This window comes from Salmo salar, chromosome ssa07 (assembly GCF_905237065.1).
Source record: "Salmo salar chromosome ssa07, Ssal_v3.1, whole genome shotgun sequence".
NCBI classification, from domain to species: Eukaryota; Metazoa; Chordata; class Actinopteri; order Salmoniformes; family Salmonidae; genus Salmo; species Salmo salar.
Genome location: NC_059448.1, coordinates 21,741,129 through 21,757,700, shown reverse-complemented (window position 1 = coordinate 21,757,700; position 16,572 = coordinate 21,741,129). Strand labels below are relative to the sequence as shown.

The 16,572-nt window shown below is 42.1% G+C and overlaps 1 protein-coding gene and 1 pseudogene across 2 annotated transcripts; one reads left to right on the top strand and one right to left on the bottom strand.

Moving 5' to 3' along the window:
- The window catches only part of LOC123743870 (uncharacterized), a 119,399-nt pseudogene that overhangs the window by 92,109 nt on the left and 10,718 nt on the right, over positions 1 to 16,572 (top strand).
- Positions 5,886 to 8,794, bottom strand: LOC106608740 (uncharacterized). 2 transcript variants are annotated; one of them, XM_014206844.2, is made up of 6 exons: positions 8,728 to 8,794; positions 8,221 to 8,589; positions 7,728 to 8,069; positions 7,489 to 7,617; positions 7,338 to 7,387; positions 5,886 to 6,469 (listed from the first exon to the last, which is right to left on the bottom strand). In XM_014206844.2, the coding sequence occupies exons 1-6, from the start codon at positions 8,765 to 8,767 to the stop codon at positions 6,353 to 6,355; spliced, it is 1,047 nt and encodes a 348-aa protein (XP_014062319.1). In that variant the 5' UTR covers positions 8,768 to 8,794; the 3' UTR covers positions 5,886 to 6,352. The 2 variants fall into 2 exon arrangements, with proteins under 2 accessions (XP_014062319.1, XP_045577678.1); XM_045721722.1 differs by lacking the exon at positions 8,728 to 8,794 and having other exon boundaries at positions 8,221 to 8,664.

Below are 16,572 nucleotides of genomic sequence, written 5' to 3'. Positions count from 1 at the left end.
TCTCCATGGGTGTAAATAATTCCTGAACAGGATTATCCTGAGCCATGTCTGAACCAATAGACACTGTGTTCTCCTACACAGGTCTCAGTGTGTATTGTACAGTTCAGAGTCACAGAGTCTCCTGGTTGGACTGACTTCGACACAGGTTGCTGTATAACAGTCTTTCTCTTTAAAGTTGTGCCTGATAACAAAGTTAAATAACAGATAAAATAACGAATTACAAATATTCAGAGGACATACTGTATGTAAAGTAGTTCCCAATGTCCTCTTGTTTTGTGTCAGAAACGTTGAGGTGAAATGTGTTTTTGCCAGCCAACACAGAGAATCGCCCATCATTGAATTCATTGTGGAATTGTACATCACTCTGGTACTTGGAAAATGTAGAAATGTATTGAAGCACCATGCCAGTGGTGAGTTTGTACCACATCATGTAGTTGATGTTCTCACTGGTCATGTGGCAATCAATAGCCACATTGCCTCCTTCTGGAATGAAACACGCTGAACAATTATTTGTGTTTTAGATGTACCTGAATTTAAATAATAAATGGACCATGTTGGAAACACATGTACCAAATATAGTAAGAACCTGTAATGTATGTTTAACAGTTATAAGATTAGTATATTGAGCTAGATGTTACTTGCAAGCTTTCCAGATGAAAAGAAAGATGAAGAGTTGGTCCATCTTGCTTGTTCCTTCAAGTGATGATATTGACCTGTGTGAAATGCAATCTCTCTACAGAACAGAAGAGAAAGGAAACTTGTTGTCACGTCCTGACCAGTAATAGGGGTTATTTGTTATTGTAGTTTGGTCAGGACGTGGCAGGGGGTATTTGTTTTATGTGGTTCGGGCTGGTTGTGTTAGTTGTAGGGTGTTTGATTTAGTATTCCGGGTTTTGGGCACTATTCTATGTTGATGTATTTCTATGTTCAGTCTAGTTATTTGTACTACTATGTTTAGTTAATTGGGGGTTGAACCCTCAATTGGAGGCAGGTGTTTTCTCGTTGCCTCTGATTGAGGGTTCTATAAATAGGTATGCGTTTGTTTTAGTATTTGTGGGAGATTGTGCTAGGTATAGCTTTGTTGCCTTAGCGGGCTGTTATTAGTAGTTGTGTTCTTGTTGTGTACGTATTTATTTTGGTTTACCTTCTTTGTCCGTTTAAATAAAAAGAAGATGAGTGCACATTTCCCCGCTGTGTCTTGGTCCGCTTTACCATACGACAACCGTGACACTTGTTTTTTCTTTCATTGGTTGATCTCCGGTACCGTCTGATCTGGATGTTCAAATTTGATTGGTTGGCCAGTAGGTCATGAATGCAACAAACACTGTGCATTCATGTTGTTGTACAGCTTGAACATGTGTTGCACAACTTTATCACATTCCACGTTTGAATATGTTTATTTTTGTTTTTGAAACTGAATGTGACTAGTGTGGATTTATCCTTTATTAGGCCTCAGTTTAAAATGTCTACAATACTATGTACTACAGCCGTCCACCTGAGGGCTTGTCCACCTGAACGTATAAGACATAACCACAAGCATCAATGGATCACTTTACTTCATCTGTTGTTCTTGCCATTGTGGTCCATGGGAGTCATACAGTAGTTGTGACCTTGTTGGCCACATTTTATGACCCTGTCATCCTCGAGGGCTTCTATGACCACCACACAGTCACTTCATAACACAGAGAAACATCTACAGAAACAATGATAATAGTCTTTGCTTAGCCAGCAATATCTCATATACATTTTATTCTCCAATGTATGGACAGATAAAAGCCCTCCCATGATATAAATATGAGGAAACTCATTCTTCTTGTCCCAGATGATGATGATGATACTTTACATCACACTTAAAACTGTCATGTGTGTGTGGGGCAAAGTACTTCAAAAGTCTAGGTCAAATGACCCAATAGAAAGTTCATTGTGGTTTTTCACAGATTTCAGTTGAATATATATGTAGATATCAAGCTGCCTCATGAAAATAGTGGTCTACTGCTGCTAAAATGGGCAACTTGAAGAGCAATTATAGAGTATGTGAAACAACTGACTGACACCACTGAGACATCCTGCTGGAAACCACATAGAGAGAAAGTCAATGCAGAAAGACAGAGAAAGATAGACAGAGAGAGAGAAAGAGAGTGTGAGAGTCAGAAAGAGAAAGACAAAGAAAGAAAGAAAGAAAGAAAGAAAGAAAGAAAGAAAGAAAGAAAGAAAGAAAGAAAGAAAGAAAGAAAGAAAGAAAGAAAGAAAGAAAGAGAGACAGAAAGAGAGACAGAAAGAGAGACAGAAAGAGAGAGAGGGAGAGAGAGAAAGACAGAGATAGAGAAAGAAAGAGAGAGGGAGAGAGAGAAAGACAGAGATAGAGAAAGAAAGAAGAGAGAGAGAGAGAGACAGAGAGAGAGAAGGAGAGAGAGAAAAAGAGAGAGAAAGAAAGAGAAAGAGAGAGAAAGAGAGAGAGAGAGGGGGAGAGAGAGAAAGACAGAGAGAAATACAGAGAAAGAGAGAGTGAGGGAGTGAGAGAGAGACAGACAGAGAGAAAGAAAGAGTGAGAAAAAATAAGGGGGGAGTGAGAGACCCATATTTCCCTGATTACACAGATCCACAACGAAGTCCATGGAGAATAAGAGCACCTCCTCCCAGCTGCCTACTGCACTGAGGCTAGGAAACACTGTCACTACCGATAAATCCACTATAATTGAGAATTTCAATAAGCATTTCTCTACGGCTGGCCATGCTTTCCACCTGGCTACCCCTACCCCGGTCAACTGCCCTGCACCCTCCACAGCAACCCACCCAAGCCCCCACCATTTCTCTTTCACCCAAATCCAGATAGCTGATGTTCTGAAAGAGCTGCAAAATCTGGACCCCTACAAATCAGCCGGGCTAGACAATCTGGACCCTCTCTTTCTAAAATGATCTGCCGAAATTGTTGCAACCCCTATTACTAGCCTGTTCAACCTCTCTTTCGTATCGTCTGAGATTCCCAAAGATTGGAAAGCTGCCGCGGTCATCCCCCTCTTCAAAGGGGGAGACACTCTAGACCCAAACTGCTACAGACCTATATCTATCCTACCCTGCCTTTCTAAGGTCTTCGAAAGCCAAGTTAACAAACAGATTACCGACCATTTCGAATCCCACCGTACCTTCTCCACTATGCAATCTGGTTTCAGAGCTGGTCATGGGTGCACCTCAGCCATGCTCAAGGTCCTAAACGATATCATAACTGCCATCGATAAGAGACATTACTGTGCAGCCGTATTCATCGACCTGGCCAACACTTTCGACTCTGTCAATCACCACATTCTTATCGGTAGACTAAACAGCCTTGGTTTCTCAAATGACTGCCTCGCCTGGGTCACTACTTCTCTACTTCTCACTACTTCTCTGACAGAGTTCAGTGTTTCAAATCGGAGGGCCTGTTGTCCGGACCTCTGGCAGTCTCTATAGGGGTGCCACAGGGTTCAATTCTCGGGCCGACTCTCTTCTCTGTATACATCAATGATGTCGCTCTTGCTGCTGGTGATTCTCTGATCCACCTCTACGCAGATGACACCATTCTGTATACTTCTGGCCATTATTTGGGCACTGTGTTAACTAACCTCCAGAGGAGCTTCAATGCCATACAACACTCCTTCCGGGGCCTCCAACTGCTCTTAAATACAAGTAAAACTAAATGCATGCTCTTCAACCGATCGCTGCCCACACCTGCCCGCCCGCCCAGCATCACTACTCTGGACGGCTCTGACCTAGAATATGTGGACAACTACAAATACCTAGGTGTCTGGTTAGACTGTAAACTCTCCTTCCAGACTCACATTAAGCATCTCCAATCCAAAATTAAATCTAGAATCGGCTTCCTATTTCGCAACAAAGCATCCTTCACTCATGCTACCAAACGTACCCTTGTAAAACTGAACATCCTACCGATCCTGTCATTTACAAAATAGCCCCCAACACTCTACTCATCAAATTGGATGCAATCTATCACAGTGCTATCCGTTTTGTCACTAAAGCCCCATATACTAACCCAAAACTGCGACCTGTATGCTCTCGTTGGCTGGCCCTTGCTTCATACTCATTGCCAAACCCACTGGCTTCAGGTCATCTACAAGTCTCTGATAGGTAAGGCCCCGCCTTATCTCAGCTCATTGGTCACCATAGCAGCACCTACCTATAGCACATGCTCCAGCAGGTATATATCTCTATTCTAGACTCTTACCTCCCTCACTAGCTTTAAGCACCAGCTGTCTTAGCAGCTCACAGATCACTGTACCTGTACATAGCCCATCTAGCCCATCCAACTACCCCATCCCCATACTGTATTTATTTACTTATCTTGCTCCATTGCACCCCTGTATCTCTACTTGCACATTCATCTTCTGCACATCAATCACTCTAGTGTCTAATTGGTATATTGTAATTACTTCGCCACCATGGCCTATTTATTGCCTTAACTCCCTTTTCTTATCTCATTTGCACACACTGTATATATATTTTCTTCAACTGTATTATTGACTATGTTTTGTTTATTCCATGTGTAACTCTGTGTTGTTGTATGTGTCGAACTGCTTTGCTTTATCTTGGCCAGGTCGCAGTTGTAAATGAGAACTTGTTCTCAACTTGCCCACCTGGCTAAATAAAGGTGAAATAAAATAAATAAAATAATTTGAAAACAAACCCAATTTTGATAAACTCCCATATCTACTGGGTGAAATACCACAGTGTGCCATCACACCAGCAATATTTGTGACCTGTTGCCACAAGAAAAGGGCAACCAGTGAAGATCAAACACCATTGTAAATACAACCCATATTTATGTTTATTTATTTACTCCTTTGTACTTTAACCATTTGCACATCATTACAACACTGTATATATACATAATATGACATGTGAAATGTCTTTACTCTTTTGGAACTTCTGTGAGTGTAATGTTACCTTTCATTTTTATTGTTTATTTCACTTTTGTATATTATCTACTTCACTTGCTTTGGCAATGTTAACATATGTTTCCCATGCCAATGAAGCCCTTGATTTGAATTGAGACAGACAGACAGACAGACAGACAGACAGACAGACAGACAGACAGACAGACAGACAGACAGACAGACAGACAGACAGACAGACAGACAGACAGACAGACAGACAGACAGACAGACAGACAGACAGACAGACAGACAGACAGACAGACAGACAGACAGACAGACAGACAGACAGACAGACAGAGGGTGCTGTGCAGAAGACCTGCAGGACTCACGAAGTGTAGCTTGTTACAGCGTCGTGTTTTGTTGACAGCAGACCACAGCCTACCTGTAAATAGGTTGCTGTGTATGTGAGGGGGTGTGTAGGATGACAATAGGCCTATGTCTTAAAAAAAATCATTTTTTTAAAACAAGCTACAACAGAATGATGCCTGGCGATGGCTTGTCCTCCTTCTGTGGTGGTGGCTGTTGTGCAACTTTCACTATGAGTAGATCTATTGCAAGAGGCCTAAATCATTTACCGTAACATGTGGTACTGCTAGACTTCACATAACTAAGTAAACTTTGACCTACACATTTGTGTTTATTGGCCTTTGCTGCACGAAGGGTCTGTTTCACACCCACTAAGTAGTGTGAACAGTAAGGGGCCCTAAGGGACAAAGTAGAGAGTAGTGTGGGTGCAGGTCAGTCTTCCTGTGTTAAATGTCTATAAGAGGTTAGTTTCCATCAGTGGAAAGTTACTGCAACACCTCCACCTTCACCACAAAGCTTTGTAAACAGACCATAATGTCTGAGACAGTTAAGAGCATCCGTCTGTACAACGCGCCATATCATCATAGTATGCAATGAGTTGAACTGATTCAAATTCAAACAGTTGGAAACACTTTATTTTTCTTTACACAATCAACTAGTTTACTGTTGCTAAAATAAGCACAACAAATAAATACAAAAAAGAACAATCTATCATTGTGCCCTTGAGCATGGCGCTTAACCATAATTGCTCCAGGGGTGCTGTACAATGGTGACCCTGGCTGTGAACCCACTCCCTGCGGGTGCCTCAGGGGGAGTTGGGATTAGCAACAACAACAACAAATATTTTCATTACACAGTTTTGTACCAAGACAAGTACAAGCATCCCTCAAATTATTATTATTATTATTATTATTATTATTATTATTATTATTCAAATGTAAAAATTGGTTTGTCAGAGAAGCAATGCAATCAATTATTTCAACTTTGTATAACAAAAAAGCTATGACCACTGTTTATCACATTTGACTGCTTATGCATTCATAGATAGTTAAGGAAGCTAGAACTAGTTATTAAAGAGTTATCTAGTATAAAATGATAATTGTTTCATTCATCCAGTTCTACTGTCTAATTCCAGCATACACCACTGTCTCCATGTGACCTCTCTGTCTTCTAGACCTGTTCTTCTTGTTGCTCAGATTCAGAGCTACGTAATGGAGACTGTTTCCATCTTGGTCCTGTGAAGCACAAAATAGCATTGTTGACATTCAATTAGTGAAGTTGGTTCAAGACAGGCTTCACAATAGACTTCAGTGTCGGGGGGCTAGGGTCAGTCTGTCACATCTGGAGTATTTCTCTTGTCTTTTCCGGTGTCCTGTGTGAATTTAAATATGCTCTCTCTAATTCTCTTTTTCTCTTTCTTTCTTTCTTTCTCTCTCTCGGAGGACCTGCGCCCTAGGACCATGCCTCAGGACTACCTGGCTTGATGACTCCTTGCTGTCCCCAGTTCACCTGGCCGTGCTGCTGCTCCAGTTCCAACTGTTCTGCCTGCAGCTATGGAACCCTGACCTGTTCACCAGACGTGCTACCTGTCCCAGACCAGTTGTCCAAGACCTGCTGGAACCCTGACCTATTCACCGGACGTGCTACCTGTCCCAGACCTGCTGTTTTCAACTCTCTAGAGACAGCAGGAGCGGTAGAGATACTATCAAAGATCGGCTATTAAAAAGCCAACTGACACTTACTCTTGTGTTACTAACTTGTTGCACCCTCGACAACTACTATGATTATTATTATTTGACAATGCTGGTCATTTATGAACATTTGAACATCTAGGCCATGTGCTGTTATAATCTCCACCCGGCACAGCCAGAAGAGGACTGGCCACCCCTCATAGCCTGGTTCCTCTCTAGGTTTCTTCCTAGGTTTTGGCCTTTCTAGGGAGTTTTTCCTAGCCACCGTGCTTCTACACCTGCATTGCTTGCTGTTTGGGGTTTTAGGCTGGGTTTCTGTACAGCACTTTGAGATATCAGCTGATGTAAGAAGGGCTATATAAATACATTTGATTTGATTTGATTCAGACAATATAAAAGTATTTCTGCTTACCCCTGCGTCTGACCTGGTAACTGCAGGACCTCTGGTCTGAGAGACGAGTCCTAAAAAGAGTTACAAAAAAGATTAGGATACTTCTACTTCTTCCACTGCTGAAACAACAGCAAATGGTGACATCAACGAATAGCAAGGGATAGTAACTTACCTCTGCACTGCACACATGTTGTCTTGTTCATCTTGTACATGATGCAAACCAGGACAATGATCAAGGTGAACGTGACACCTAATGCTACACCCAGGCAGGACACCAAGACAAGAGGGTCTGTTCTATGGTCTGTTGAAATTCAAACAGTAATAGAAGAAACCAGAATAGCAAGTAAGTGTATGTTCTACACAGTAGACTATACAGTAGATATAAAGAAAAATGTAAGCTGTATCACCTACCGTCAATGTCCAACTTGGTCCCGTTCCCAAACAGTATCTCCCCACATGAGGTCACAGCACAGTAGTAACTTCCAGCATCAGAGAGGCTGAGGTTCCTCTTTGGGAGGTTGTAGACACAGCTTTTCTCAGTCTCAGAACTCTTCTCACACTGATCACTCCTGTCTCCATGGGTGTAAATGATTCCTGGACGGGATTCTCCTGAGCCATGTCTGAACCAATAGACACTGTGTTCTCCTGCACAGGTCTCAGTGTGTATTGTACAGTTCAGAGTCACAGAATCTCCTGGCTGGACGGACTCAGACACAGGCTGCTGGAGCACAGACATGATGTTGGACTCTGAGTCTGAAGAGAGTGAGTAACTAAAGTAAAACTAAGTGGGTGAAAAACATGAAAAGCCATGTATTCATTACTAGCATTTGATGAAGCATGTCTATGAACATGTCAACATGCAGGGTCACACAATTCGAAATTGAAGAAGCAAATGTTTAGTTACCTTTGACAATTAAAACAGTTCCCTCTCCAAATGTGAGCTCATAGATGGCTGTAATGGAACAATAGTATGTAGCTGAGTCCCCTGGCTCTGTCTTGGATATGGTCAAGTTACAGCTGTAGTCTCCTCTCCTCACACCCAAACGTTTGGTCTCAGTAAAGTCCTTAATAAAGTTGTTGGAATAATAACTATCTTGGCCAACATAAAGAGATGACGTCATGTGGAGGGGTTTCTGTCCAAAACTCTGCTTGAACCAATTAAATCTGGTCACTGACTCATCTGAACAAAGACAAGTGAGAGTCACTGTACCTCCCAGCTCAGTAACCATCACAGGGGTTGGTTGGATTACATTTGGTTTGGTAAAAGCACAAACTGTCAAAGCAAACAAACAAAATGGATCAAAGGCATTTCTACCCATTACAGACAGAACATCCACTTCACTTATCATATTCAAACTACATACTAAAAATGATTAAAAAAAGGAACTCAATTAAAATGTCTTACACTTACCCAAGTTGATGTAAAACATAAATACTTCTCTATTCATCATTGTAACATTAGTCCCTTCTGCACTGTATAGTGTGTGGGTCTGACAGTGGGACACTTTATATGCACCTTATATATGACGGCACTTTACGTGTACCCATCATACAGTAGGAGGGAACACTGAAACGAGAGATTTTATTGGCTGACTACAATCTTTGACGTGTGTCCTCTGGCTTACCATAGTCTGAGCTTCTCAGGAATTACTTTTTAAAAATACATTTTAAAGCAAGTCAGTTACTGGATCGAGGCAATCAAATAATTGCTTGATACGGCTGCTTCTTTTTTGAGAGAAATGAAACATTGACTGAAATTGGACGTCATTGTAAATAAGAATTTGTTCTTAACTGACTTGCCTAGTGAAAATAAAGGTTTAACTAGGAAATGGTGAATGATCTCTAGTTCTGCTAATACTTCCGACACCAACCCAGCCCAGCCCAAGGGTTACAGTAATCATCCATAATGCACATTTACCCACCACTGCATAAAAGCTGCATTTTTGGTTCTTGGTTTTTATCATAAGCCTCCAACATTAAATACTAATACTTGTTGTAACTGCATTAGCATTGAATAATATATGTTTATGTTGGCTTAATTTCTTTCTTTTTCATGAAGGAAGAGTTGACAATAGTTTTGTCAACTCTTCCTTCATGAAAAAGAAAGAAATTGAGATCACACTAAGTCTTTATCTGCACTTTCTACTCTTGTTTAATCCTTTAGGGTTCTTAAATATTTTAACCTTGAGACCCAAGTGATAAATTGACTGTCCTCCCTTGACCCAAATCGTCCTCCAATGACCCAAAGTAAAAATAAATAGTGTGTGATTAGAGATGTTTTCTCATAACTCAGGACCTATAGTTCAAGAAACCCTGCACAGTTTAGCGTTTGGAAAATGCTTTTGCTTGTTATTTGTATTCTTGACATACTTTGCACATATAACTGAGCGGCAGGGGTCTGGTGTTTACTGTCCAGATGAACAGATGAAGAGAGGTGTGTAAAGACACCCCCCCCAAGCACTCAAATCACCCACCATTTACACTTACACACAAATATTTTGCCAATTCTATCATTTGGCAGGTGTACTGGAAATCTGGAGAGAGAGAGAAAGAGAGAGAGAGAGGGAGAGAGAGAGAGAGAGAGAGAGAGAGAGAGACATTTCATCCTCCAGTGTTAATCTATGAGAGACTCAGTGATGTTCACCTCAGGTCTCACTCTACACTGAGCTGCTCCTTCCTGTCACTCACACCACAGGAAGTGATGCGTACCCTCACTGGCCCCTCCTCCACCTCAGACCCCAATCATATTCTCTTTATAAGTTGCTTCTCGGAATAGGGGGCTGTAATCAGTGCAAAGCCAAGACAGGAAATACTAAGAGGCAAATAACATCATGACAAAGGCAATTTTGGTTTAACTCTTTATTTGTCTTTAGAAGTGATCAGTATAATGCAATAGTCTACTGTTGGGTACTTTGCCCCTCAAGGTCATCCTATAAAAAAAATACCAAATATGACTGACCGCCTTGATTCGATCTTATCTCGCAAAATTAGAAATTGTTATTTTTACGTTGGATTAAAGCAGAGACACAGAGCTACAAAATGGTAACCTGGGCTGTTAGCAAAGCGGCCTCTCAGTTTCTCAAGAGCCCTGCTTAGCTCTCCCGGAACACTTCGCTGGAGAGTCGGGAACCTATCGTGCGTTTCTCATGCAGTGTTCTCTCATCATCGAGCTGTAGCCCTCCTCCTTCCCCTCGGATCTCTCGAAGATAGCATACCTCATCATGCTGAGGTCCGGGAGGGCTCTCGCCTGGGCTACGGTCGTGTGGGAGCAACAGTCGGCCGTATGCTTCAGTCTGGAGGAGTTTGTGGCGGAGGTGAAGAAGGTTTTTGATTCTCAATTATCCGGGAGAGAGACTGACCGGAAGCTTCGGCAAGACTCCTGCAGTGTGGTAGACTATGCGGTGGATTTCCGCACATTGACAGCTGAGAGTGCCTGGAACCCGGAATTGCTGTTCGACACATTCCTGTACAGAGTATCGGAGGAGGTTAAGGACGAACTAGCAGCCCGGGAACTACCGATGGATCTCAACTCGCTCATTGCCTTGACCATCCAGATCGATGGGTGACTACGGGAACGTAAGAAGGAGAGGAGGTCCGATTCCACTCTCCCGCCCAAGAATTCCAACTCGCCTCCGAGGCATCACGGAAGTCCCCGACGTCCCCGAACGTCTCCGGCCAGTCAGTGCGAGCCAATCAAGACCTGGAGACGACGCTTCGCTGCCTTGTCTCCGCCAACCCCACCACCTTGAACCAGCAACTAGTGTGGGTTGAACATGCCCGTAACACCCTCCTCTGCACTGCCACTGGACTCTCGCGTTTCGAGTGTTCCCTGGGTTATCATCCCCCGCTCTTCCTGGAGGAAGAGGTCGGCATACCCTTGACCCAGATGTTTGTCCGCCGCTGTGGCCATACCTGGAAGACAGCCCGGTCGGCTCTTCTCAAGACCACCTCCAGGTATCGACGTCAAGCGAACCGCCACCGGACCCTCGGCTCCCCGGTATTGTCTCGGGCAGAGGGTATGGCTGTCCACTCGAGACCTTCCCCTCCGGGTGGAGTCCCGCGAACTTCCCCCCCGGTTTATCAGCCCTTGCCCCATCTCCAAGATCATTAGCCCCTTTTCTGTTTGTCTTCTGTTGCCCTGTACTGTATACATCCCACTTTGTATGTGTTTAGGATTAACCTGTTTTGGCTTGGGGGCATTATTTTCACAGCCGGATAAAAAACGTACCCGATTTAATCTGATTATTACTCCTGCCCAGAAACTAGAATATGCATATAATTATTAGCATTGGATAGAAAACACTCCAAAGTTTCTAAAACTGTTTGAATGGTGTCTGTGAGTATAACAGAACTCATTTGGCAGGCCAAAACCTGAGAAGATTCCATGCAGGAAGTGCCCTGTCTGACAATTTCTTGCCCTTCTTGATTATCTCTATCCATTACAGAGGATCTCTGCTGTTACGTGACACTTCCTACGGCTCCCATGGGCTCTCAGAAGGCGGCAAAAAGCTGAATCGTGGCTTTGCAGGCTCTGGTTGAAAAAAAGTAGCGCGTTTGGGTAGTGGCTGGTTACAGTACTGTGAGACTCAGGCGCGTGCGCGAGTCGACCGAATGCTTTGTTTTCTTTCGTCTGTTTACCTAAACGCAGATTCCCGGTCGGAATATTATCGCTTTTTTACGAGAAAAATGGCATAAAAATTGATTTTAACCTCTTACATCTAGACGTTCCGCTAGCGGAACACCTGCTCCAATATCCAATGATGGGCGTGGCGCGAAATACAAACTCCTCTAAAATACAAAAACTTCAATTTTTCAAACATATGACTATTTCACAGCATTTTAAAGATAAGACTCTCCTTTATCTAACCACACTGTCCGATTTCAAAAAGGCTTTACAACGAAAGCAAAACATTAGATTATGTCAGCAGAGTACCAAGCCAGAAATAATCAGACACCCATTTTTCAAGCTAGCATATAATGTCACAAAAACCCAGAAGACAGCTAAATGCAGCACTAACCTTTTATGATCTTCATCAGATGACAACCCTAGGACATTATGTTTTACAATACATGCATGTTTTGTTCAATCAAGTTCATATTTATATCAAAAACCAGCTTTTTACATTAGCATGTGACGTTCAGAACTAGCATACCCCCGCAAACTTCCGGGGAATTCGCTAACATTTTACTAAATTACTCACGATAAACATTCACAAAAAGCATAACAATTATTTTAAGAATTATAGATACAGACCTCCTCTATGCACTCGATATGTCCGATTTTAAAATAGCTTTTTGGTGAAAGCACATTTTGCAATATTCTAAGTACATAGCCCAGGCATCACGGGCTAGCTATTTAGACACCCGGCAAGTTTAGCACTCACCAATATCAGCTTTACTATTATAAAAGTTTCATTACCTTTTGTTGTCTTCGTCAGAATGCACTCCCAGGACTGCTACTTCAATAACAAATGTTGGTTTGGTCCAAAATAATCCATCGTTATATCCGAATAGCGGCGTTTTGTTCGTGCGTCCCAGACACTATCTGAAATGGTAAATCAGGGTCGCGCGCATAGCGCAATTTGTGACAAAAAAAATCGAAATATTCCATTACCGTACTTCGAAGCATGTCAACCGCTGTTTAAAATCCATTTTTATGCAATTTTTCTCGTAAAAAAGCGATAATATTCCGACCGGGAATCTCCTTTTAGCTAAACTGAGCAAAGTAAACAAAGCTTTCGGTCGACGCGGGCACGCACCTGAGTCTCACAGTACTGTAACCAGCCACTACCCAAACGCGCTACTTTTTTTTCAGCCAGAGCCTGCAAAGCCACGATTCAGCTTTTTACCGCCTTCTGAGACCCTATGGCAGCCGTAGGAAGTGTCACGGGACAGCTAAGATCCTCACTCTTCAATAAACAGAGACAAGAAGAACGACACCTTGTCAGACAGGCCACTTCCTGCCTGAAACCTTGTCAGGTTTTTGCCTGCCAAATGAGTTCTGTTATACTCACAGACACCATTCAAACAGTTTTAGAAACTTTAGGGTGTTTTCTATCCATATGTAATAAGTATATGCATATTCTAGTTACTGGGTAGGAGTGGTAACCAGATTAAATCGGGTATGTTTTTTATCCAGCCGTGAAAATACTGCCCCCTAGCATAACAGGTTAAACAGCGGTTGACATGCTTCGAAGTACGGTAATGGAATATTTAGAAATCTTTTGTCACGAATTTTGCCATGCTCGTGACCCTTATTTACACTTCGGATATTGTCTTGAACGCACGAACAAAACGCCGCTGTTTGGATATAACTATGGATTATTTTGAACCAAACCAACATTTGTTATTGAAGTAGCAGTCCTGGGAGTGCATTCTGATGAAAAACATCAAAGGTAATCAAACTTTGTAATAGTAAATCGGAGTTTAGTCAGGGCTAAACTTGGTCGGTGTCTAAATGGCTAGCCGTGATGGCTGGGCTATCTACTGAGAATATTGCAAAATGTGCTTTCACTGAAAAGCTATTTTAAAATCGGACATATCGAGTGCATAGAGGAGTTCTGTATCTATAATTCTTAAAATAATTGTTATGTTTTTTGTGAACGTTTATCGTGAGTAATTTAGTAAATTCACCGGATGTTTGCGGGGGGTATGCTAGTTCTGAACGTCACATGCTAATGTAAAAAAGCTGTTTTTTGATATAAATATGAACTTGATTGAACAAAACATGCATGCATTGTATAACATAATGTCCTAGGGTTGTCATCTGATGAAGATCATCAAAGGTTAGTGCTGCATTTAGCTGTGGTTTGGGTTTATGTGACATTATATGCTAGCTTGAAAAATGGGTGTCTGATTATTTCTGGCTGGGTACTCTGCTTACATAATCTAATGTTTTGCTTTCGCTTTAAAGCCTTTTTGAAATCGGACAGTGTGGTTAGATTAACGAGAGTCTTGTCTTTAAAATTGTGTAAAATAGTCATATGTTTGAAAAATTGAAGTTTTTGCATTTTTGAGGTATTTGTATATCGTGCCACGTGATTACACTGGCTGTTGAGTAGGTGGGACGCACCTAGCCCATAGAGGTTAATGTTAGATCCCTCACTTCCAAGGTAGTTATAGTCAGTGAACTAATCACTAATCATAATCTTGATGTGTTTGGCCTGACTGAAACATGGCTTAAGCTTGATGAATTTAATGTGTTAAATGAGACCTCACCTCCTGGTTACACTAGTGACCATATCGCCCGCGCATCCCGCAAAGGCGGAGGTGTTGCTAACATTTATGATAGCAAATTTCAATTTGCCCCAAAAAATGTGTTTTTCATCTTTTGAGCTTCTAGTCATGAAATCTATGCAGCCAACTCAATCACTTTTTATAGCTACTGTTTACAGGCCTCCTGGGTCATATACAGCGTTCCTCACTGAGTTCCCTGAATTCCTATCGGACCTTGTAGTCATGGCAGATAATATTCAAATTTTTGGTGACTTTAATATTCACATGGAAAAGTCCACAGACCCACTCCAAAAGGCTTTCGGAGCCATCATCGACTCAGTGCGTTTTGTCCAACATGTCTCCGGACCTGCTGACTGCCACAGTCATACTCTGGACCTAGTTTTGTCCCGTGGAATAAATGTTGTGGATCTTAATGTTTTTCCTCATAATCCTGGACTATCGGACCACCATTTTATTACGTTTGCAATCGCAACAAATAATCTGCTCAGACCCCAACCAAGGATCATTGAAAGTCGTGCTATAAATTCTCGGACAACCCAAAGATTCCTAGATGCCCTTCCAGACTCCCTCCGCCTACCCAAGGACTTCAGAGTACAAAAATCAGTTAACCACCTAACTGAGGAACTCAATTTAACCTTGTGCAATACCCTAGATGCAGTCGCACCCCTAAAACCAAAAACCATTTGTCATAAGAAACTAGCTCCCTGGTATACAGAAAATGCCCGCGCTCTGAAGCAAGCTTCCAGAAAATTGGAACGGAAATGGCGCCACACCAAACTGGAAGTCTTCCGACTAGCTTGGAAAGACAGTACCGTGCAGTATCGAAGAGCCCTCACTGCTGCTTGATCATCCTATTTTTTCCAACTTAATTGAGGAAAATAAGAACAATCTAAAATGTATTTTTGATACTGTCGCAAAGCTAACTAAAAAGCAGCATTCCCCCAGAGAGGATGTCTTTCACTTCAGCAGTGATAAATTCATGAACTTCTTTGAGGAAAAGATCATGATCATTAGAAAGCAAATTACGGACTCCTCTTTAAATCTGCGTATTCCTCCAAAACTCAGATGTCCTAAGTCTGCACAACTCTGCCAGGACCTAGGATCAAGGGAGACACTCAAGTGTTTTAGTACTATATCTCTTGACACAATGATGAAACAAATCATGGCCTCTAAACCTTCAAGCTGCATACTGGACCCTATTCCAACTAAACTACTGAAAGAGCTGCTTCCTGTGCTTGGCCCTCCTATGTTGAACATAATAAACGGCTCTCTATCCACCAGATGTGTACCAAACTCACTAAAAGTGGCAGTAATAAAGCCTCTCTTGAAAAAGCCAAACCTTGACCCAGAGAATATAAGAAACTATCGGCCTATATCGAATCTCCCATTCCTCTCAAAAAAATTGAAAAAGCTGTTGCGCAGCAACTCACTGCCTTCATGAAGACAAACAATGTATACGAAACGCTTCAGTCTGGTTTTAGACCCCATCATAGCACTGAGACTGCACTTGTGAAGGTGGTAAATGACCTTTTAATGGCGTCAGACCGAGGCTCTGCATCTGTCCTCGTGCTCCTAGACCTTAGTGCTGCTTTTGATACCATCGATCACCACATTCTTTTGGAGAGATTGGAAACCCAAATTGGTCTACACGGACAAGTTCTGGCCTGGTTTAGATCTTATCTGTCGGAAAGATATCAGTTTGTCTCTGTGGATGGTTTGTCCTCTGACAAATCAACTGTAAATTCCGGTGTTCCTTAAGGTTCCGTTTTAGGACCACTCTTGTTTTCACTATATTTTTACCTCTTGGTGATGTCATTCAGAAACATAATGTTAACTTTCACTGCTATGCAGATGACACACAGCTGTACATTTCGATGAAACATGGTGAAGCCCCAAAATTGCCCTCGCTGGAAGCCTGTGTTTCAGACATAAGGAAGTGGATGGCTGAAAATGTTCTACTTTTAAACTCGGACAAAACAGAGATGCTTGTTCTAGGTCCCAAGAAACAAAGAGATCTTCT

Excerpts from the sequence above, each read along its gene's own strand:
- LOC106608740 (XM_045721722.1), bottom strand. The coding sequence starts at position 8,635 with ATGGGTAGAAATGCCTTTGATCCATTTTGTTTGTTTGCTTTGACAGTT. Across the intron at positions 7,388-7,488 it reads AACATGTGTGCAGTGCAGAG|GACTCGTCTCTCAGACCAGA; the intron begins GTAAGTTACTAT and ends AACTCTTTTTAG. Across the intron at positions 6,470-7,337 it reads TTACCAGGTCAGACGCAGGG|GACCAAGATGGAAACAGTCT; the intron begins GTAAGCAGAAAT and ends TGTGCTTCACAG.